At 38.2% G+C, this 22,989-nt stretch overlaps 1 protein-coding gene across 2 annotated transcripts in view; it reads right to left on the bottom strand.

Annotated features, from left to right (window-relative positions):
• The window catches only part of ORC3 (origin recognition complex subunit 3), an 81,470-nt gene that overhangs the window by 11,188 nt on the left and 47,293 nt on the right, over window positions 1–22,989 (bottom strand). Inside the window, exons 12-15 of one of the 2 annotated variants that reach the window (XM_058307135.1) lie at window positions 13,519–13,635; window positions 12,595–12,674; window positions 2,679–2,812; window positions 424–503 (exon numbers count right to left, since the gene is read on the bottom strand). In XM_058307135.1, the coding sequence (XP_058163118.1) occupies window positions 424–503; window positions 2,679–2,812; window positions 12,595–12,674; window positions 13,519–13,635 (411 nt within the window). The remainder of the gene's footprint in view (window positions 1–423; window positions 504–2,678; window positions 2,813–12,594; window positions 12,675–13,518; window positions 13,636–22,989) is intronic. The other variant, XM_058307136.1, reaches the window with a different exon arrangement.

The raw sequence follows: 22,989 nt of genomic DNA, 5'->3' as shown, positions 1-22,989 counted from the left end.
GAAATACTGTGGCTCAATTCCTGCTATAATGAACATGCAAAAAAAAAAAAAAAAATCAAAACAAGTACCCAAAACTAATGAGACAGGTTCTTCCGAATCTCTCAGTTTAATCAGATAAATAACCAGATTCCTTTTCTGCAACCATGCTCCCACTTCCCTGTATTGCCTAGGTAACTCTCCTTGCTCAGCCTCGAGAACAAATTCCACCTATTTGGCTAGTAAATTCAAACTGCGTACTACATGTAGAGTGAGGTTGACAGTGGGATAAACAGAATGTTCAATTTAAAAGTGAGTTACAAAGTCTGCCTTGATCCTGGTTTGGTTCACAAGTGAAAACAAAAACATCCAGGGATAGCTAATCCAGGGTACCAAGTGAAAAAAAGGAGCCTCCCAGGAAGTAGTTGAAAGGAAGAGTGACTTGACCTTCTGAAGGTGATAGAGGTCTGTCTTCTGAAGCCCCTTTGGCTGTGACCCAGAAGCATCCTCCTCCTCTTTGGCATCTGCTTTTGATACAAAACCAATATACAGCCATGAGAGTAAATCCATTTAAGTCAAGAGAACAAATATTTCTACTTATCCAAAGGAACTAAAAATTTCATCAGTTTTTAAAAATTTAAATGTGGCAAGGGATCAAGGTTTCATTAGATAAATGATTTCTCTAGAAGCTGAAGTTCAATAAATATTACATAATTTTTGCTGTAGTAAGGTCTTCAAAAAACAACCACTGAATTTTAAAGGCATTGCCACATGAAAACAGAACAAAACAAACAAAACCTCAAAACCAACAATAAAAAGACCCAAATCCTTATGCTCTTTTAAATAGCTTTTAAAAAAATGAAACACACTTAAATTATATTCCTTTGAGCACATCAAGACTGTACACAACACAAACCTACACCTTGGCAAACTTGACCTAAATTCACTTTATTAACAATGTATTGCTTTTTTTGAAAATAGAGAAATAAAGATTTTCTACAAGACACTGGTTTTGCTTCACCTTATAAAAATACCTCAGTTGCAATGTTCATTTTAATTCTGTGTTTTGCACATATTCCTTTGTCTTGAAAATCCTTTGGGTTAGGAAACTGTTCTGGCTGAAATCTCTCCGTATCTTTAGCCTGTTAATCATCTTAATCTCTGACCATCTCACTTCTAAAAGCTGCATTCCTCTAATGAATTTGTTCACTAGCTAGTTTTATCTTATATTTATCCTACATTCTTCTAATCTTATATTCTCTAATCTTTTCCTTATTAAGTCCTTAAGAATGGCTTGCTCCTCACTGGTCCAGTGACCATATTTAAATTGTGAATCAGTGGGTAAACAAGGAGATGGTGGTCAAGAAGAGGGCTCTAGTCTAGATGCTACCATTAGCTGGCTGTGACATCTTGAACAAGGTACTTTCTCTTCCTGGGCTTTAGTTTCTGTTTGTAGCTGGCCTCAATGATCCCTATGATACCAATTTCCAGACCTTTAACTTTTTTGACCTGAAAGTCATTCAACTCATGCTGCAGTGGACAAAGAGCAGTGCCTATTCATAACCTAGAAGGGACCATTCCCTTAGTCTCTCTGGAGTACTTGCACATTTTTGCCTGCTTGTGCCCCTCTAATCAGGCTAACATTCTCTTTCATCACTGAGTGAGCACTCATCAGGGCCTAGCATTGCAGCCACAGATATGGAGAGATTTCAGCCAAAACAGTTTCCTAAACCAAAGGATTTTCAAGACAAAAGAATATGTGTCAAACACAGAGGGAATTAAAATGAACACTGCAAGTGAGGTATTTTTTACCATGTTATGTCCAGTCTATGTGTTCATACACCAAACTGCCTCTTTCTCCAAACACCCTTAAAAATGTCCATAAGTAGAGGTAAAGGATAAGGTGCTTACCCATTTTTTAATTCTACAAAAAAAAAAAAAAAAAAAAAAAACCACAAACAACTTTGGTGTTAGAAGCAGAACAAAGAAGAACCCATGGAAAGTTAATGATCAGTATCAATCCATGGTGCCCAAGTACACAAAGGAGTCCCAGAGCATTATAGAACATGTCTCCTTATATGCCATCAGGCACCCCCAGCTTTCCACAAACATGAATGATCACTGGAGGTCACAGAAAACACAGGAACCTGTAGCCCTCCAACACAGCGGAGGACCAAGCTGTTTCAGTTCATTTAGATCTAAAGAATTCCAGCCTTTATAAATCCACTTAAAGTAAGCCTCATGCATATTTTGGTCATCAGTATACCAAGGAGCCTCATTCCCATGAAAGCAGTTCACAGCTATTAATTTCTCAGGCTTACAAATAATTTACGCAGTGTTTTTGAAATCTATAAAGAATCTCATGAAATACTTAAGGAAAAAAAAAACTAAAAGGAGTCCTTAATTATGATGCCTTACAACTCTCTCTAATCTTTTTTTTTTTTTTTAAATAATCCTTCAAACTGCCTATCTGGAGAAATCATATTTTTTCACTGCCCATTTGATGCACTTCATTGTTTAAACCAAATCTAGAAGAGAAATATTTGGCTGCCAAGATGTGGTGTTGTGAGGCTTATATATCAACTGTGATCATGGACTACTTTATCTCTTCATCTCTTAGCACATCATAATGTGGGGTTTTTCCAAGTCATTTTGGTTAAATGACTATCATAGCCAGTAAAACTGGCAGGATATACTCTCACCATCAAGGGTCTGAAACTGGGCCAGGTACTCTTCTATTCTCTCTGCTGTACTGCCAAGCTGCTTTCCAGAAGAGAACTTAAAAACTCTGAAACATTTCTGAAGTATGGTCATCAGCTCATCCTTTGCCAACATCCTAGAACAAAATCAGTGACAGGTGATGTAATTTGACTGGAAAATTAACATAGTTAAAAAAACACTGTTTACACAGTGAATGCTTCTCAGAAGATGGTGTACTTTCTTCAAATAACTACCAACTTTTTTGGAATGATTTTCCTCAAAGTACATGACTTTCAGAAATATTCAGAAGAGCTCTTGTGATAAAACTCAGCTTGGCAAATTTACAAAGACCTGGGTTCAAAGCCTGGTTTTGACACTTTCTATGCTTGTAATATAGAACAAGTTAAGTTACTAAACATCTCTGATCCTTGGTTTCCTTGTCTATAAAATGAAATAAGAACTCACATATTTCATAAGTTAGGTAGAGACAAAAATGAAATAAGAAGATGCATTTGAAGAATCTAGTACAGTGCTTACCACACAGAAGGAATGTAAATCAGTCTGCCTTTCTTTCTGATCTAAATGTAAATATGAGACAAGAAATTTCTACCAAGGATATGACATATATTCTAAATGCAAGCTGGTTTGAAAAGACCAAAAATATAAGTATTGTAATCGTTTTTCAAATTATTACTATTTTAACTAAATGGAATGTCAATATAATATTATGTGGCATGACAAGTGTATGCAAATTATTCTCAGCAAGTGGATCTAAATCATTAAGAGTACAACTGGTATGCATGATTGTTTTGTAAATTGACAAGTTAAAAAAAAAGTTCTCAAGTTCTAACTGACATTACCATTACAAAGCAGCTTCAAAAAATATTCAAAACCCAAATGACAAATGTATTACATCAATGAAGCCTAGAAGTTAAGGGGAAGGGGGGAAGCCTGCAATAACAACTAACAGAGATCATCTTCAAAGACTAATACAACAAAGCAATCATGTGATCCTAACAAGTGAAACAGAAACCAAAAATAAACACCCAGAATTTATTTCCTTTTTAGCTGAATAGGTGTAAGTCCAACAGGTTCAAAATTTAGAGGAAAATATTAATGAGTTAAAAATCAGAAAATCCTTGCTTTCCTTTTGTAATGTGAAATAAAAGTGATAAAACTTTTTCTATTAAGGGTCAATGACTTAAGGGAAAAAATTAAAATCTACTTTAGTGAAAACACATTTAAATGGGGTACTCACATATTTTATATTCTATAACATTTAACTTTTATTTAACAATATATATTTTTAATTGGAAAAATAAGCCTAGATATATTTTATTAAAAACCTTTTATAAAAAATAATACTAAAGGACAAAACATTACTAAGAACTTATTCCATATCATGGTAATTTAGATCCACGCTACATTTTAAAAAAATATCTATAAACATAAATAAGGAAGGCACCTCTTTTTACTGCCAAGCATGTTAGAGTCTTTACTTCTGATTTAGATACAAGATTATAGATATAACCAGACTTCAGCTTAGCAAGAATTTTTAAGCAATGATTTAGGTACCAAATCATGTATGACCCAAGAGTCACAATTCATCCTCTCTGTTGTACTGTTGAGACCAATCTTTAAATACTGCCCTAATTTCTTGAGATAGGTAAGAACTCTCAAAAGTACATTTTCTTTTGGTTTGTATTCTATTTTAAGCAATGAAGGTGGAAAAAACAAAAACTTGTTAAGACCTGGGAATTTTAGAGGTAATCAACACCCCTCTACCCCATCTATCTTCTCCTATACTGCAGCTCTCAGTGTCTTTAGCAAACCACTCTGCAGCTCCTTGCCAACTCCACCCCATTAACTCCTCCTAAGCCTTGATATTTCTATTAGATGCCACCTCCTCCGAGAAGCTGCCCTGAACTCACAAACAGAATGCTCAAGACCTCACCCATCACAGCACTTTCCACTCTGTGCCTGTCTACTCTTCCACCTGACGCTACCACTTAACCAAAATTCTATCTGGGTAAGAACCTGGGTAATCTTTTTACCAGGTCAGTGCCTCCAAAAATCAGGCATTAAATAAATATTTTTTGAATGGATGAACAAGGCAATGACCATGCAATGATAAAAAGTTTCATGACTTCAAGCCTTAGTAAAGAATAGTCTCTCTAAGAAGAATGGTTCTCAAATTAGTTCATGTGGAAATAACGGTGCCCTTTCTGGAACACCACACTCTTTTAAGGAACAGTGTCTGCTAAAATGAATGAATTTAATTCCATCACATGGTTAGGAACAATTTTAGAAGGATAAAATACATACATATCTTATTGATGTACTGTAAAAGTATAGCCTCTTATTCACAAGGGAAAAAAGTTGACAGTCTTAAGTTTGAGCACTTAGTTCTGGGTTGTTACTATTTTTTTTTAACTAGCTGTTCATTTTACTTGCAGAAAAGTGACACTAAATGTTTAGTAAAGAGAAATAAAAAATAAATAAAAATTCAAATGTTTTCTTCCATTTACTGTGACAAAAACCCACTGTTCACTATTCCTAGAATATCTTAGTCTGGTTTTGGAACCACTTTGAGATCAACTGCCTAAAGCCATCCAGCTTCTCCATGGATAAGGACATTTTTCTCCTTTGATGGTTTCATTTTTTTCCCACAATGTTTTGGAATCCTAACTTATTCTCTATTCCCCAGAACAGTGCTGCCCAAAGTGTTGTCCCTAGGCTACCTGTCCAGAATGTGCTGGAATGCTTTTTTAAATTTTGAGGTAGCAGGGCTGGGGATTGAATCCAGGACCTCATATGTGGGAAGCTGGTGCCCAACCACTGAGCAATATCAGCTTCCCTGAGTTGGTTTTATCATTTTGGTTTGCTTGTTGTTTGTTTTGTTTATTTCAGGAGGTATGGGGAACCAAACCTGGGACCTCCCATGGGGGAGGCGGGTGCTTAACTGCTTGAGCTATATACCAGCACCCTAGAATGCTTCTTAAATGTACATTCCTGCTGACCTATCCACCTGGATCTCAACTGTCTGATTCAGTATTTTTGGAAGGGAAGCAGAAATCTACATGTTTAATACATGATAGCTGAGTCTTTTTTTCTCTCTTTCAGCATCTTTATATTTGTTGTTGTTTTCATTTTTTTAAAAAAGATTCATAGATCACACAAAATTTTATATTAAAAAAGATAGCTGAGTCTAACACATGCCACAGGCTAAAAACTATGACTCCAAAAGCAGTGACTTTCAACATATTTTGCTTTGAAGCAAGATCTTCATCTGATATTACCATAAACCTACAGATAACTGTGGACAACCTAATGTGATGCTTGCTGATTTTTAAATCCTGTTTCAAAAGAGAGAAATTCTATTTTAATCCTGCAATCTCATTTATCTTCTTCAAGAATAATCCACATCATCATAAATTAGCTTATTACTATTTGGGAGGGACCTCATAGACTGTGGAGCTTTATCTGTTTTCTTAACAAAATCTTCAAATAACTTCTAAAGGTGATCTGCAGAACAGAAAACAATGTAATATTTACTTTCCAAATCTCTAGTCTCTCTGAACTAAACTGAAGCGATCAAATGTTTATATTATTATCCAGGTCATGTTTTTGAACTCAATGAAGGCTGAGCTAACTTGCTAATTTATTACTGTTCAAATTAGACGCTTTACTCAAATCAGAATAATTTCTACCAGCCTAAAGTAAATTTTTGAGATATCTATCAACTTCAGTACAAAAGTTCATTTCTGCGGTCAGCTCACAAGGTTACACTTGGGATAAGCAAACCAGACACATCATGGCTCTTTTCACTTTCAGGTCTGTTTCCTATGCCAAGATGACTAGAGGCAGGATGGGGGTGTTGATTCCACAGAAACGTGCTCTGTTGGCTCATTTTAAAATTTTGGATATGCTCTGAACATGGGCCACTAGCCATAAACCCATATACATTTCCTTTTATTACCATCTTTCAAATGATTAGGATATGGCTGAAAAAAGCACTGGACTTTTGAAGATTCTGATTTAAATTTCAGCTCTGCCAATTGTAGAAGTCATTCAGTGTTTCTGGCCTTGGTTTCCTTATTTGGAATAAAATGGTATAACTCTGGAGAATATTCTTACCTGATGGGATTGGGGAGAAAAGAGTGAATTTTCCTAAGAAGGAGGACATCATTAGCCCCCAATCCCAAGAATCACTGGTTTAGGGAGCCATCGTTACTCACACGACAGGACAGCTCAACTGAGTCATCAAGTTCCTACAAGCTGAACCTTCTCTAAATTTCAAAAGTCTGAAAAATTCTTGGTCTGTGTTTGATTTTGAGATGGCTGTTTAGAAATCCTCTCCAACTGAAAAGTAGGTCTTATTTCATAGCAGACCAGGAGGAGATGTACTCACCTAACTCACTGCCTGGTTAGCACCATTTTTACTACTTCCTGTTCTCAACTGGCTTTTTAATCTTAACTGTGTTCTTATATAATGATACATGGTTGAGTAATGTTTCAGTTTGCTAAAAGCTGCTGAAAGAAATATACAGAAATGGGTTGGCCCTAAGGGTGGAAATTCATTAAGTTGCAAGCTTAAAGTTCTGAGACAGTGAAAGTGGCTAAATCAAGGCATCATAAGGAGAAAGACTGGCACATGAGGGCATCTGCTGGTCTCTTCCTTCTCATCTGGGTTTTATTGCTTCAGTTTCTGGCAGTTACCTTTCCTGGGTTCCATTGATTTTAGCTCCTTGCTTTTGTGGCTTTCTCTCCCTACTCCTGTTGCTTTTTCTCTGTTTCTGTGTATTTATCCGTTTATAAAGGACTCCCGCAAGAGGATTAAGACCTATTCAGGGTCACTGAAGAAATCTAGACCAAAAGAAGGCCATAACTGCAATAGGTTTATACCTACCGAGATGGATTAGCTTTAAGGACGTGATATTCCGGGGTCCATAAAGCCTCAAACTACCACACTTCACACATACTCTCCAAAAAGACATGTTCCTTCCATATGTAAATACATTCATTCCATCACAATATCTCAAAGCCTTAAATCCTTTTAGTAACAATATTGTACACAATCGCATAAAAATCAGTTATAGGTGTAGTCTGTCCTGGGATAAAATTCCCCTCAGGAATGTGTTCTGCCCTCTCTGAAGCCTGGGGCGGTAGCACTCTTCCTGAACAAAAGGGAGGAAGGACCACCCTCTTCCAGTGCCAGGGCCCTTTCCACACATATGGGAGGGCTTGCTCTGTGGATCCAAAAACATGTTTTCAATCCAAACTTCAGCTTCCGTGCTTCTGTCTTTAAAGTCTTTTTCCTTCAATCTGTCCCCTCAGTCCAGGCTGGCAGTGGTTCTGTTCATACATATCTTGCAAAAAACTTGTTTGCTTTGCATGAAGCACACAGGGGTCCCAATCGTCAAACAATTAGACCTTCCATAGATCCTTCCTGAATAACTGCATTTCCAATCCTGACTTGAAGTGAAATGGCTGACTAGTTTCATGTTCAGTTAAGTCCTCACATGGGGCACTATTCTCTGGGGACTTGTTTTCTGGAAGCTCAGAATTTTCCCAACCATCAATTTCTGGTTTCTTTATGCCTAGTTCAGTTCTCAGCTTATCCCTTTCCTTCTCGCATTTTACTACACCTGCAAGAAGCCAGGCTACACTTTACACATTTAGTTTGGAAATCTCCTCCACTAAATATGCTCACCACTTTCAAATTTTGCTTTCCACCTGACATCAGAACAAGTTTTGTGAAGTTCTCTGCTATTTTAAAACAAGGGTTGTCTTTCTTCTGGTTTTCATTGATATATTCATTTCTAAGTCCTCAGTAGAAGTATCTTTAGTATCCATATTTCTACCAACAGTATCTTCAAAGCAATAGAGGCTTTTTCAGTCAAGCATCTCACAATTCTTCCTGTCTCTACTCATTAGCCAATTAAGAAGCCTTTTTCGTTTTTTTGGTATTTGCAATTGGAGCCCCATTCTTGGTACCAAAATTTATTTTTGTTTGCTAAAAGCTGCTGAAAAGAATACACCAGAAATGGTTTGACTTTTACAATGGGGATTTATTAAGTTGCAAGGTTACAGTTCTGAGGTTGTGAAAGTATCCAAATTAAGGCCTCATCAGGCAATGCTTTCTCCCCGAAGACCAGCACACAGAGGCAAGTGCTGGTCTCTTCTTCTCTTGCGGGTTTCATTACTTCAGCTTCTGGCTTCCTCTGTGCTGAGTTCCACTCACCTCAGCTCCTTGATCTTGTGGCTTTCTCTCTCTATTCCTGTGGCTTTTTCTCAGTACGTCTGTGGGTTTCTCTATTTCTCTGTATTCATTCTGCTTATAAAGGACTCCAGGCGGTGGACTTGGCCCAGTGGCTAGGGCGTCCGTCTACCACATGGGAGGTCCGCGGTTCAAACCCCGGGCCTCCTTGACCCGTGTGGATCTGGCCCATGCGCAGTGCTGATGTGCGCAAGGAGTGCCCTGCCATGCAGGGGTGTCCCCCGTGTAGGGGAGCCCCACGCGCAAGGAGTGTGCCCCATAAGGAGAGCCGCCCAGCGCGAAAGAAAGTGCAGCCTGCCTAGGAATGGTGCCGCACACACACGGAGAGCTGACACAACAAGATGATGCAACAAAAAGATTCCTATGCTGCTGACAACAACAGAAGTGGACAAAGAAGACGCAGCAAATAGACACAGAGAACAGACAACAGGGGGAGGGGGGAAATAAATAAACAAACAAATCTTTAAAAAAAAAAAAGGACTCCAGTAAGAGGGTTAAGACCCAACCCTGGGTCATACCATACTGAAGAAGCCTGAATCAAAAGGAGGTACTACCTACAATAGGTTTATACCTACTGGAATGGATTAGCCCTGAGGACATTGTATTCTGGGATCCATAAAGCCTCAAACTACTACAAGTAAAAAATTAACCAACTCATATCCTAGATAGGGATTAGTCTTCATGATTCAGGAGTTGGCTGAGTGAGGAAAGAATCACTACACTCAATGTCAAATACGGCATATGTTATAAATTAACCCGTGCATATTCTTCGCACACAACAATGTCTGTTTCATACGTTTTTAAAATCACTGTGATATAAAATTCTGTCTTTTTTCACTCATGAAAATATAATAGAAATTTTACCATATTATCACAGATTCTTTGTAAATACTTTTTAATGGTCATTAATGATGTAAATACTTGCTACAGTATATCTCTGTTTATTTGAACATGCCAGGTTCCTGATAAAAGGGACTTTCAAGAGAAATATCTTTAAGCAGTTTTTTACAAAATATTCAAATTGGAAATTATATTAAGACTATGTTTCTAATAATAATAATACCTATGCAGTTTGATATGGTTATGAATTCCGAAAATAGATACTGGATTATGTCTGCAATCTTACTGTATCTGGGCGTGATTAAATTATGATTAGGGCTTTGATTGGGCTACATCATTAGGGCATTGAGTTTCCACCCCTTGGTGGGTAGGGACTCACAGATAAAAGCCATGACAAAGAACAGAGTTGAGGGTTTTTGATGTTGGAGTTTTGATGTTAGAGTGTGATGATGAAGCCTTAAGCTGGAACCCTGGAAAGTAAGCTCCCAGAGGAAACAGAAGCCCCAGAAGAGAGGAACCCTGAGCCCAGGAAGAAGCAAGCCCTGGGAAGAGAAGAATTCTGAACCCAGAGTGAAGCAAGACCCTAGAAGAGAAGAACCCAGGAAGCCTGAACCCTCACGGCTGTCAGCAGCCATCTTGCTCCAACACGTGAAAATAGACTTTAGTGAGGGAAGTAACTTAGGCTTTATGGCCTGGTATCTGTAAACAAATACCCTTTATAAAAACCAACCAATTTCTGATATTTTGCATTGGCCCCCCTTTGGCTGACTAATACAATACTTTAGCAAATTTTCTTTCCGAAGCAACATTTAATGGCCATTTGAATCTTAAATTTTCTCTCTTGCCTTGAATTTAAGTTGAAGACAGGTGATGAGAATGTCAGGACTCCTAATTCAAATTATTTCTACTAAGAATGACTAAACTAAAAAATGTCCCTGACTTCTTGTCCACATCCAATCTCCAAAAAGCAGAAGAGCGTAATTCCAGAATATAGGAGTTCACAGATTCCTTTCCTCTCTTGCAGTGTGCAGAACCTTGCTAGTCCTTGTAGCTGCTATATTAGATTCTCAGTGCTGTCTACATGTTTCTGCTTTGACAGCCTATGTGTCTGATCTCAGCCTGGCAAAATGACTGAAACCCTACTTTCTACTTATTGCTTCTGCTTTATTCAAATTCCCAAATCTGTATTTTAGATCTTAGCAAAAGAAGAGTGGAAGGTACTACTGCTTTGAAACCAGATCTGGAATAGAATTCTTATTCTATGAGCAGCTGAGTGATCTCAGGCAAGTCACTTAATCCCTATTTATGCCTCAGTTTCCTCAGCTTATAAAGTGTGGCTATGATATCTACCAAAAAGGTGAACTGTAAGTATTAGATCAGAAAATGGACATATGATGCCTAATAAAGTACCCAGGACACTGCTAACCTTCAATAAATGGTGCTTACTATTTATCCATTACTATCACCACCCATGTTTCTTTACCCCAGTTTGGAATTGGCATCCTTGATCCTTGACTGTACCCAAGATGACCAGTGCTGGGGAGGCTCCGGAGGAAAAGAACAAGTTCCTCCCTGACAAGAGAATTTCTGAATCTGGGAGCACCCAGCTGGAGAAAAGACCATCACTAACCATGAAGGTTAAAAGAGGAAACCCAGCAAGAGCACCTGGGTGTTTGAGATAGGTATGTCTACTTGAATAGAAAGCAAAAGAAATCTCAGAAATATTCTAGTTGAGATAAATGTGTGTGTGTGTGTGTGTGTGTGTGTGTACAGGGAAATCACTTTTGGGAATTTAAAAAAATAAAGTAAAATATATCTTTTCAGTGGCAACCTAGTTTCCACAGGGAGTTATTTTTCTAGATAGCATGAAATTAATTTTTTATCCTAAGCTGTACCTGCTAGATCACCAACATTATTAATTTTCTGGATTTAAAGTGCTTTCAATGTGAATTTTCCTCCTACTGTGCCCATCTGTTCTTCTCTTGTAGGTCCAGAGGAAACCAATACTGAATAAATATTCAGTTCTCAGACTGTTTTATATTTTCATATAAGCATTTAGATTCACTGAGGAAAATACTGTGTGCAGAAAATTAGCTCACACTTGATTTCTCTTTTACACTATCCATGTGGTCATTATTTTTATGGAAGACTAGTAATTCACCATACATATAAGAAGTAAAGCCAAGAAATACAAGGATTATAACTATGAAAGGTATATCTGTCAGGGATGGTACGTGATCTCTGATACCCAGATAATAACCCCAAGAAAGCCTATTTGAATAATATTAGATAAATGCATGAATTATCCAGTGTTAATGTGGACATAGACAGCTTGAGTGGGAGAAAGCAGAGGCCACTGCCTACTCCTTGCTGCTCCTTGTCAAGGAGTAGGCAATGGCCTCCTTCATTGGTTGCATTTCACCCAAAGCTGCCACTCCTCCACCCAACCAGGCCAAAGCCAGGATGACCTCACATCCCATGAGTACTTTCCCTGCCATGATGTCAGTCTGGTGACTTCAAATGAGCCCTACCTAAGCTCCCATATGCAGTTTTGATATTTGACTAAACAACCAACCACTAGTTTTACTTTAAAAACCACAAGTTCAAAAACAAAGTAAAACAAGCAAAGAAATGGATGGTTGCTATGTTAAAAACACAAGCTACATACATAAATTCAAGATATGAACAAATATTCTTAGACACAACATGGCGTATAATGAAACTCTGTGGGCTGAAGGAAGGTATTGCCGGCAGACTTATAACAGAGCAAAAAAAAGATAGAAAATAAAAAATACTACCTCAGCAGCTGCAAGGCCGATGTGTACTCCTCTGAATCCCATATGTTCTTTTCTAAACATGTGCAATACAGCTCTCTAATCTGTAAGTGAACAGCACATTTGTGAGGAACCAAAAGTGATGCACTAAGTTTACACACTATAAGTTTGTCAAAACCAAATATGGCCAAGAAAAAAAATTAATGCTATTAAAAACCACCATTTTATTTAAATGTAACAGACTTGGCATCTATCATGTGGACTGGGCTTTATAAGAACATCATTTACATAAAACCAAAATGAGACTATATTGGGACCAGCTGATAGCACTGTCATTTCTTTGTGATTAAAAAATGATGAATTAAAAGTAATACTGAAATTATATAAAAGTAGGTTCAATGGAAGAAATCACCTCAAAAACAAGTCATTTATTTATGTATTTCCATTTGCCCTCAGAAACTGAGTTAAGACACAAACATTCAAGAATACAGAATTCTTCCATTAACATCAACTCTACAAATGGTTCATATGGTTTATTTTATGACTTAAAGGCCAGCTGACCATAATTTTGCAAGGAGCAGAAGTACTGCTTCTCTTCTTCATGCAACACAAAGACAACCATTAAACATTCACAAACAGATTCCTTTTTCCAGTCAAATAAGGTGGAGGGCTTCAAAGTAATGTTAAAGAAGGAATAAAATGCCTTAGCACAAATACATTGTTGAGGAAGCAACACCACAATTGCAGTTGTTTCCAGCTGTGGTCATCAGAACAAAAATCACTGTTTCAATTACCAGGAATGTGTACAGCTGAAATGAATTTAGATTGTGCTCTCACTGTAAGATTTGGTTCCATTTCAAATTCTGATGTCTTGAATGCTATAGAAATCAAAGAAGAAACTACTAATATTCCTATTTCATAGATTTCAACTGAGAGAGCTGTGGTTACCTGTCGACCCAATGGGAACTTGGGAAGAGAAGCGGTGAATTTATGAAGACATCTCAAAACCAGGAAGTAATTTGTATGGTAAATATTCAACTTTTCTAGTAATGATTGCGTTTCCTCCTAAAAATCCCAAAATACATTATTAATATGTAAGTTAGTAAGTAAAAGAATATAATAATAAAAATCTACTTCATGTTTATATATACTTTCTGGAGAATTAACAAGAGAGAAGATTCAGAGTTATAAATTAACCTGTTTAATTCATGAGAATTTGTCATACACATGAAGTCCAGGATAAAGGCTGGCTATTTTTTTTTTTAAGGAGGTTCTGTGGATTGAATCCAGGACCTCATACATGGGAAACAGGCACTCAACCACAGAGTTACATCTGCTCCCCAATGAGAGTTGGTTTTTTGTTTTGTTTTGTTTTTAGGAGGTACTGGGGAACGAACCCAGGACATTGTACACAGAAAGCAGATGTTCAACCACTTGAGCTATTATACATCGGCTCCCCTGGTTTTTTTTTTGAGGTACTGGGGCCCGAGGATTAAACCTGGGACCTTGTATGTGGGAAGTCAGTGCTCAACCACTGAGCCATACTGACTCCTCTGAGTTGGTGTTCTTGTTTGTTTTGTTTGTCTTTGAGCCACATTTGCTCCCCCCCCAGGTATTTTTACTTAGTGTCAAGCCTGGTGGTATTTTACACACAAGAATAAATATGGGGAAACGGATGTGGCTCAACCAATTGGGCTCCCATCTATCATTTAGGAGGTCCAGAGTTCAATGCCCAGGGCCTCCTGGTGAGGGCAAGCTGGCCCACGCAGCGAGCTGACCCATGCAGGAATGCCACTCCGCATGGGAGTGCTGCCTTGCATGGAAATTCCGCCTCGTGTGGGAAAAGCCACCCTGCGCAGGAGTGCAGGCCAATGTAGAGAGCTGGCACAGCAAGATGACACAACTAGAGACACAGAGGAGAGAAAAGACAACATAGCAGAACAGGGAGCTGAGGTGGCGCAAGATAGTGATCGCCTCTCTCCCATTCTGGAAGGTCCCAGGATCGGTTCTTGGAGCCGCCTAATGAGAAGAACACACAGCGAATGGACACAGAGAGCAGACAATGGGGGTGATCATAGATCCTTCATACTTCTTTTTCCCTGTGTGATTATGTCCCTCTGCTGAGTAGAATTCTCATGTTTAAAAAGTGGGTTTTGTTTTTCATGTAACACGACAGACCATTTCATCTCATCTAGTGCTCAACTGAGGAAATGGAGGTCTGGTTCAAACACTGGAAAAAACAAACAAACCGAAAACAGGCTATGCTGGACTTAATGAGAAGGTCTATTGCAATGTACTTTCCTAAGAGATTTGCAAGAGTAATTTTTAAAAATCTTTTTTCTTAAAGATACATTGATCACACAAAATGTTACATTAAAAAATATGAGGTTCCCATATACCCCACTCCCCACACTCCCCCACTCCTCCTACATCGACAACTTCTTTCATTAGTGTGGTACATTCAATGTATTTGATGAGTACATTTTGGAGCACTGCTACACAGCATGGATTATAGTTTATGTTGTAGTTTCCACTTTCTCCCAGTCCATTCAGTGTGTTATGTCCTTGCTCTGTCCCTGCAATATCACTGAGGGCAACTCCAAGTCCTGAAAATGCACCAATATCACATCTCTTTTTCCCTCTCCCTGCCTTCAGGAACTCCTGGGGCCACTGTTTCCACATCAATGATGTAATAAGGAATATAGTACTAACACATGGGATAACATGGGTGAATCTTGAGGACCTTATGTCGAGTGAAGCAAGTCAGGCATTGAAGGACAAATACTACATAACCTCTCTGATACGAATTAAGCAAATCAAGCTGTCTCAGAGCTAGAGACTGGAAGACAGGCTTACAGGAAATAGGGGGGAGAGGAAGGCTGTGAGATAGGGTAATTTTGACCATCTCAGATCTCTGCCTTATGTGTTACTTTTAAAACTTAATCTCCACATTAGGAAAGATTCCATTGGTATTTATATCTGTGTGATCGGTTGCAAAAGAAAACATCCCAAATGACTTTTTCAGGTAACCTGTCCTCTATGTTCTCTGAGACATGTATCTGCAAATGCCTTTACCTATCCAGGAACACAACTCCTGGTGCACTTTATAGACACTACTTTATAAACTCAAAACTTATAAAGGGTCTTGATATCTGAGAAATTTTCCACTTACTATGTTATAGTAGCATCACTTACACTATGCACATGCAAAAACAAAGCCTACTGAAATACTAATCCTTTTTTCCATGCATTAAAATTTTCCTCAGGCAACTTTTCTGTACACCAGTCATAGTTCATTTTTATTTCATAATTGCATTTAGCATAATTCTTTCCAACAGAGATACACTTTGTCTAGGAATATTCACTATTTCCCAAAGAGACATATTTCAATTTATCTTGAAAAATGAAGACCTCTGGTCTTGCTTTTGTTTTTTTTTTTTTGAGGTACTGGGGTGGTGAACAAACCTGGGAACCTCATTAAGTGGGAAGCCGGTGCTCAACCACTGAATCACATAGGCTTCCCTAAGTTGGTTTTTCCCCCATTTTTTTTTTTTAAGATTTATTTATTTAAATAAATTGCTGGTCCATTCGTTGGGTGTTCTTCCATGTCTGCTTGTCTTCTCTTCTCTCCTTCTCTTTAGGAGGCACCGGAAACCAATCCTGGGACCTTCCAACATGGGAGAGAAACACTCAATTGCCCGAAATCACCTCAGCCCCCTGGTTTGTTGTGTCTCTCATCGTCTCTCCTCTGTGTCTCTTTTTGTTGCATTATCTTGCTGTGCCACGTGGGCCAGCTTGCTTTTCACCAGGAGGCCCTGGGATTTGAACCCAGGATCCTCCAATGGTAGACATGGAGCCCAGTTGTTCGAGACACACCTGCTTTCCTTTTTTGTTTTTTTTTTTGAAGATTTGTTTATTTATTTATCCCCCTCCCTGCCTCGTTGTCTGCTCTCCATGTCCATTCACTGTGTGTTCTTCTGGGTCTGCTTGTCTTCTCATTACGAGGCTCAGGGAACAGATCCTGGGACCTTCTGGAGTAGGAGAGAGGTGCTCAATCTCTTGCGCCACCTCAGCTCCCTTGTTTGTTGTTTTTGTTTTTAGGTGGCACTGGGAACAGAACCCAGTGGGAAGCAGGTGTTCAAATGCTTGAGCCACATTGGCTCCCCTCTGGTCTTTGGTTTTTTTTTCTTTTTAACATTGGCTATGTCCCTTTTATTATGTAGAAATCTTTTTTTTTTTGTAATCAAGTCTGTTATATTTTGCCTTAGAGGTTGTTTTTTTTTTTTTTAATTTATTTCCTTCCTTCCTTCTCATTGGCCTTGGAATAAAACACAAGCTCCTGACCACAGCCTTACAAGGCTTTACTTGGTCTAGCTCACCTCATGCCAAGCTCCAATGCCACAGAGGACCTTTCTTTTTTTTCCTCACAAATTGATTTTATTGATATGTATTCATAAATCAGACAGTTCACCCAAAGAGTACAATCAATGGTATTTGGTATAACACACAGTTGTGCATTCATTATTTCAAGCATTAGTAGTGCAGTCCATTATTTCAATACTACTACTAATAAAAAAAGACAAACAAGAAACTTCTTCACCCCTCAATCTGTTTCCCCTGCTGCTATTTCTATTCTTGAACAATTATTTACTAAGCAGTTCACTCAGATATACTCATATACCATACAATCGATCTAAAGTGTACAACCAACGGCTTTGAGTATAATCACAATGTTATGCATTGATCATAACAAAAAGTTTTAGAATTATTTCATTCCTCCAAAAAAAAAACCTTCACTCCCCTTAGCATGGCTTCCCTAGGCCTATATAACCACTAATCAAACTTAATCTTTATAAATTTATACTTACATTTTATATAAATGGATTCATATAATGTTACTTAATATGTTTGCTTCATAGTAATGCAATCATACAACATTTGTCCTTTTGTGTCTGGCTTGCTTCACTCAACATAATGTCCGCCAGGTTAATCCATGTTGTTATATGTTTATGACTTCATTTCTTCTTACAGCTGCATAATATTCCAATGTATGAATAACCAGTTTGTTTATCCATTCGTTGGTTGATGGGTACCTTGGCTGTTTCCATCTTTTGGCAATTGTGAATAATGCTGCTATGAATATCGGTGTACAGATGTCTGTTTGTCTCACTGCTCTCCGTTCTTCTAGGTATATACCCAGTAATGGCATTGCAAGGTAACATGGCAAATCTATATTCAACTTCCTTACGAACTGCCAAACAGTCCTCCACAGTGGCTATACCATTCTGCATTCCCACCAGCAGTGAATAAGTGTTCCTATCTCTCCACATCCTCTTCAACACTAACAAAGAACCTAAGGCATATTCTTAGTTGGTATGAATTCTTCAATGAAGTGGTGAATGTATGGGTGTATTAGTCAGCCAAAGGGGTGCTGATACAAAATATCAGAAATCTGTTGGCTTTTATAAAGGGTATTTATTTGAGGTAGAAGCTTACAGTTATCAGGCCATAAGGCATAAGTTACTTCCCTCACCAAAGTCTGTTGCCACATGTTGGAGCAAGATGGCTGCCGATATTCAGCTTTCCTCTTCCTCTTAAGGCTCTGTGGTTCCTGCGTCTCTCCACAAGATCAGCTGTAGACTATCAGGCAAATGGCTCATCTCTCCTTCCGGGGCCTCTGCAGTGTCTGTGGAGCTGTCTTTATTCCTTTATGTTCTTCTTCTGTATGTCTACTTCCTGGGCTCCAGCTCAAAGTCCAACTAACTCTTCTGCCACATCGTTTTCTCTCACATGGCCCAATCAAAGCCCTAATCATAATTTAATCATGCCCTAAGGAACAGACCAGTTTACAAACATAATTCAAGATCTATTTTTGGAATTCATTAACAATATCAAACTGCTTTGACATCTGTCTGGGTATTTTTTTCTTTTAGGAGGTACCAGGAATTAAACCCAGGAGCTCCTACATGGGAAGCAGATGCTCAACCACTGAGGTACATTCGCACCCCTGTCCTGGGTATTAATAGCAGATCCTCCACTTGCTATTGTGATATTTTACATAGGCAAGCCACATGGTCTTTTTGTGGCTCTGCTCAAAGGGATAAGAACTTCTAACTTATGTGGTAGTTGTGCCTTACAATGAAATTATGCATGTAAACGACCAACTAATTGGCAAAAGTTGGCATTATTCCCCCAATTCCCCCCAAAATGTTTGCTTATGGGGTATAAAGGAAGAGACATTTTTACTATTTCAAAAACATTTCCATTATTTCAAGGTCTAGTGTTTTTAATCATCAAATAATAATGACAATTATGTAAACATAATGTGAGGCCACAATCTTCTTCAAAACTCTCCTTAATGTCTGAACTGAAACAAAATTTCAGGCACTGGCAATAATAAAAACTGCATCTTTGTCATGAACTTTATTTTCACAAATGAAAGGCTTGAAAAGAAAAAAAGCCTGATTACAAAATAACACAATAAGGAAAAAATATATCCAATCACTGATCCTGCTATTTTGGCTAAAACCTACAAATGACGGTAACTTATCTATCTTCCATTAAGTCTATATTATACTGAAATAAATTTTTAATGAGGAATCTATATGATTTAACCAGTCATATAAAAATTATTACTAATATGTTTAATGAACAAGTAGATAAAACCACAGCATTCTGGAGCCAAAAAGAACCTTAAAGACTACTTGGTTAAACCTCTATTACAGGATTTGAAAGCTATAAAGTCACAGGAATTTAATTTATGGGAGCTTGTGCAAGCTTATTATGTTGAAACTTAGAGGAATGTGACTGTCACATGCCCAAAGTACACTTTTTGGCCAATGTACCCAGATGCACTGCCCAACTCTTCAGGGGACAGACTGCTCAGAAATGAGAAAATGTACAGAATTCCAGGTATTCTGTATTCAGGTATGGCTTTTTAATGTCCTACCTTACCTCAAATTTCCTAGTAAATCTAAAAATGTACATGACTCAATAGTGGATTTTGTTTTAAACTTTAAAATACAGCATTAAAAAACTCAAACCTGGTATTTATTATATACAAAGCCTGTGTAAAATTTTGAAGCAATATCTATGTAACTAATGGGTCTGTAGTTTTAAGGGAGTTGAAGGGTTTTTTTTTTTTCATCTTGAGTTCAGTCAGAGAATATTTGAGATGAATTATTTTGGAGCCTAACAGATTAATTCTACACTTAAGAAAATGAGGTAAAGGGAAATAGTGTTTCCTTCTTGGAGCCATCTAGTTTTGTGGTTCTCAAAGAGTGATCTAACAAACTAGCAGTGTAAGTTTGGCCTGAAACCCCATTAAAAATGCATGTTTTGGGGAGCCCAGAAATCTGTGTTTTAACAAACCTTCCAGGTGATCTGATGCACTACTACTGGGCTAGTTCATCAGGGTTGGGAGCAAAGCAGATTTTTAGGGTTGAAGCAGTCTAGATATTCCTCTTGAGTATACTTTGAGTTACATCTTTTAGAAATTCAAATACAGAAAATGAGTGCAAAATGAAAAACTCTAATGGTAGGCATGTGTATATATGTTAGTTTCAGTTTTTTTAAATTATTATGTATTTTATTTCTTATGTTTAAAACTATCATTATTATTTCGTTTTCCTAATAACTATTTGGCAATGTTCTGGGTTTCAGTTTTGAAGGACCGCACTAGGGTTACAACTATGGCAGGGAAGGATCATTGGTGTTGGGTGTCATTGATGGGGGATACATGGGAGGAAGTTCACCTGGGCAAACTATAAAGTATACAAATGTGTTCAAGTGTTCATGGAGCACTGCTACAGTGGGTAGAGATTCACACAATAACTGAAAGAATATTGAATTTCCATCCTGGGGAGCTCTGCCACATTCTCTAATGGAACAGCAATAATCAATCCATTGATGGGTCCTTGATATTATGACTATCCTTATGAACCTTTGTTCTCAAAGTTGCAACATAGCCTAATGTTGTAAGGTGCCTAAGAGTTACCTCCTGAGAGCCTCCCTGTTGCTCAAATTTGGCCTCTCTGAGCCAAACTCAGCATATAAATGCATTACCTTCCCCCCAGCATGGGACATGATTCCCAGGGATGAGACTCCCTGGCACCAAGGAATTACTACCAAATACCAATGAACAATGCAACTGGAAAAAGACCTTGAATAAAAGGGGAAAAGGCAAAGAAAATGAGTTTATATGGCTAAGAGAATTAAAAGTGAGTCAGGAGGTCTTCCCAGAGGTAACACTTAAGCACGTCTCAGCAGGATCTCATAGACTGCCAAAGTAGATATTACCCCAAGTATGGGGGTTCCTAAGGGCTCTGGAGACACCCAGGTCCTACAGTCATAGAAGATAGCTCTGGTGTGTTGTGCCTCACCAGTGGGCCCCACTTTGGAGTTTGTGCTCTCTGGTGTGACAGAGTTGGACTCAGATATGACTTCTCTACACATGCCTCTTCTGTCACCTTTATTTGAACCTATAGTTGGTGCTGGAGTTGGTAGGTATACAACCAAGAGACTTGAATCTCTTGGCTGTCCATGTGCCAGATGGGCCCTGAGCCTCAACAGAGTTGCAACACCTACTCACTAGTTCATTGGACTCACCCAGGACAACTAACAAGGAGGTAAAGATGGACAACCACCATACCAAGGAACCAAGAGAGTCTACAACTGCAAGCAAGAGGGTCCCATCCATCAGCCATTTGGGACTGAATCCCCCTCTCAATTAGAGGTGGAGTGGGCATCACTTTCCCAGAATCCTCAGGATTAGTGAATAAAATACGGACTAGAGTGAACTTATTGGTATTCTACTATAGACTTATTGTGATTCTAGCAATGGAAGAAACTATCATTGATGTGGAGACAATGGCCACTGGAGGTGTTGAAGGAAGGGAGAGTACAAAGAGGTGTTAATACAGGGGCATTTTCAGGACTTGGAATTGTCCTGAGTGAAATTGCAATGAAGGATACGGGGCATTATACATATGGCCATAACCTACAGAACTGAGTGGGAAAGAGTGTAAACTACAATGTAAACTATAATCCATGCTTAGTGGCAATGTTCCAAAATGTATTCATCAGTTGCAATTAATGTACCACACTAATGAAAGAAGTTGTTAATGTGGGGAAGAGTGGGAGGTATGGGGAGTGAGGCATATGGGAATCCCTTATATTTTTTAATGTAACATTTTATGTAACCTAAGTATCTTTTAAAAATAAACAAAAAAATATACAAAATAACCATACAATTTACAGAGTATTATGTGTATTTAATATTATGATTTATATTATGTACGTTATATAACTTCATATTGATCTTATTTTTGCCATAGTGAAAAATATATATCTGTAACAGTGAAAAATATATAACAGTATTTATGATATACAATTATATAAGTTTAATCATTATATCATTCTCACTTGCTAAATAAACTTTGATGAACACAATAACCCTATAGGAATTATGATCCCATTTTGTAGATAAGGTAACTGAAACTTAAAGAGTAGGTGAAGGGAAACGGACTTTGGCCCAGTGGTTAGGGCGTCCGTCTACCATATGGGAGGTCCGCGGTTCAAACCCCGGGCCTCCTTGACCCGTGTGGAGCTGGCCCATGCGCAGTGCTGATGCGCGCAAGGAGTGCCGTGCCACGCAAGGGTGTCCCCCGCGTGGGGGAGCCCCACGTGCAAGGAGTGCTCCCCGTAAGGAGAGCCGCCCAGCGTGAAAAGAAAGAGCAGCCTGCCCAGGAATGGCGCCACCCACACTTCCCGTGCCACTGACGACAACAGAAGTGGACAAAGAAACAAGACACAACAAATAGACACCAAGAACAGACAACCAGGAGAGGGGGGGAGATTAAATAAATAAATAAATCTTAAAAAAAAAAAAAAAAAAAAAAAAGAGTAGGTGAATTTCCTAAATACACATGGCAAAGGAGTAGTTGGAGTTCAAAGGAAAGATTTCTGTGTTCAGGATCAGGGATTTTCTACTATACCATGCAGTACCATGTTATTATCATGTTTTTTTTACAAAATTATAAAAAGAGAAGCATTATAATGAGAACAAAATATTCAATGATACTCTGACTCTAAACTAGATAAACCAACAGACACTTGGGTTAATTTAAATATTCTACCAAAGTAGAAAAAAACTTCTAATAATTTCTTTATAGGTATCTTCCTTTCTTTGAATTCAGCAGGTAATCTGCTGGTAAATTTTTCAGGGTCAGGGTACAAGTCTTTGTCTTCCTTTATATTTCTGTTTAAGTCTCAAGACATATGCTCTTGTATGTAAAAATATGTAATCCTAAAGTCGACACCTGTTTCAAGTCAATGCAACACCAGTCAGGATAGATCTCTAGGCAAAGAAAATAACAGGGCTAAGGGCAATAAGAACAGTGCAAAGGAAATATACAAAAA

The sequence above is a fragment of the Dasypus novemcinctus genome, chromosome 11, assembly GCF_030445035.2.
Source record: "Dasypus novemcinctus isolate mDasNov1 chromosome 11, mDasNov1.1.hap2, whole genome shotgun sequence".
NCBI lineage: Eukaryota > Metazoa > Chordata > Mammalia > Cingulata > Dasypodidae > Dasypus > Dasypus novemcinctus.
This window is presented reverse-complemented; position numbering and strand designations above follow the sequence as displayed.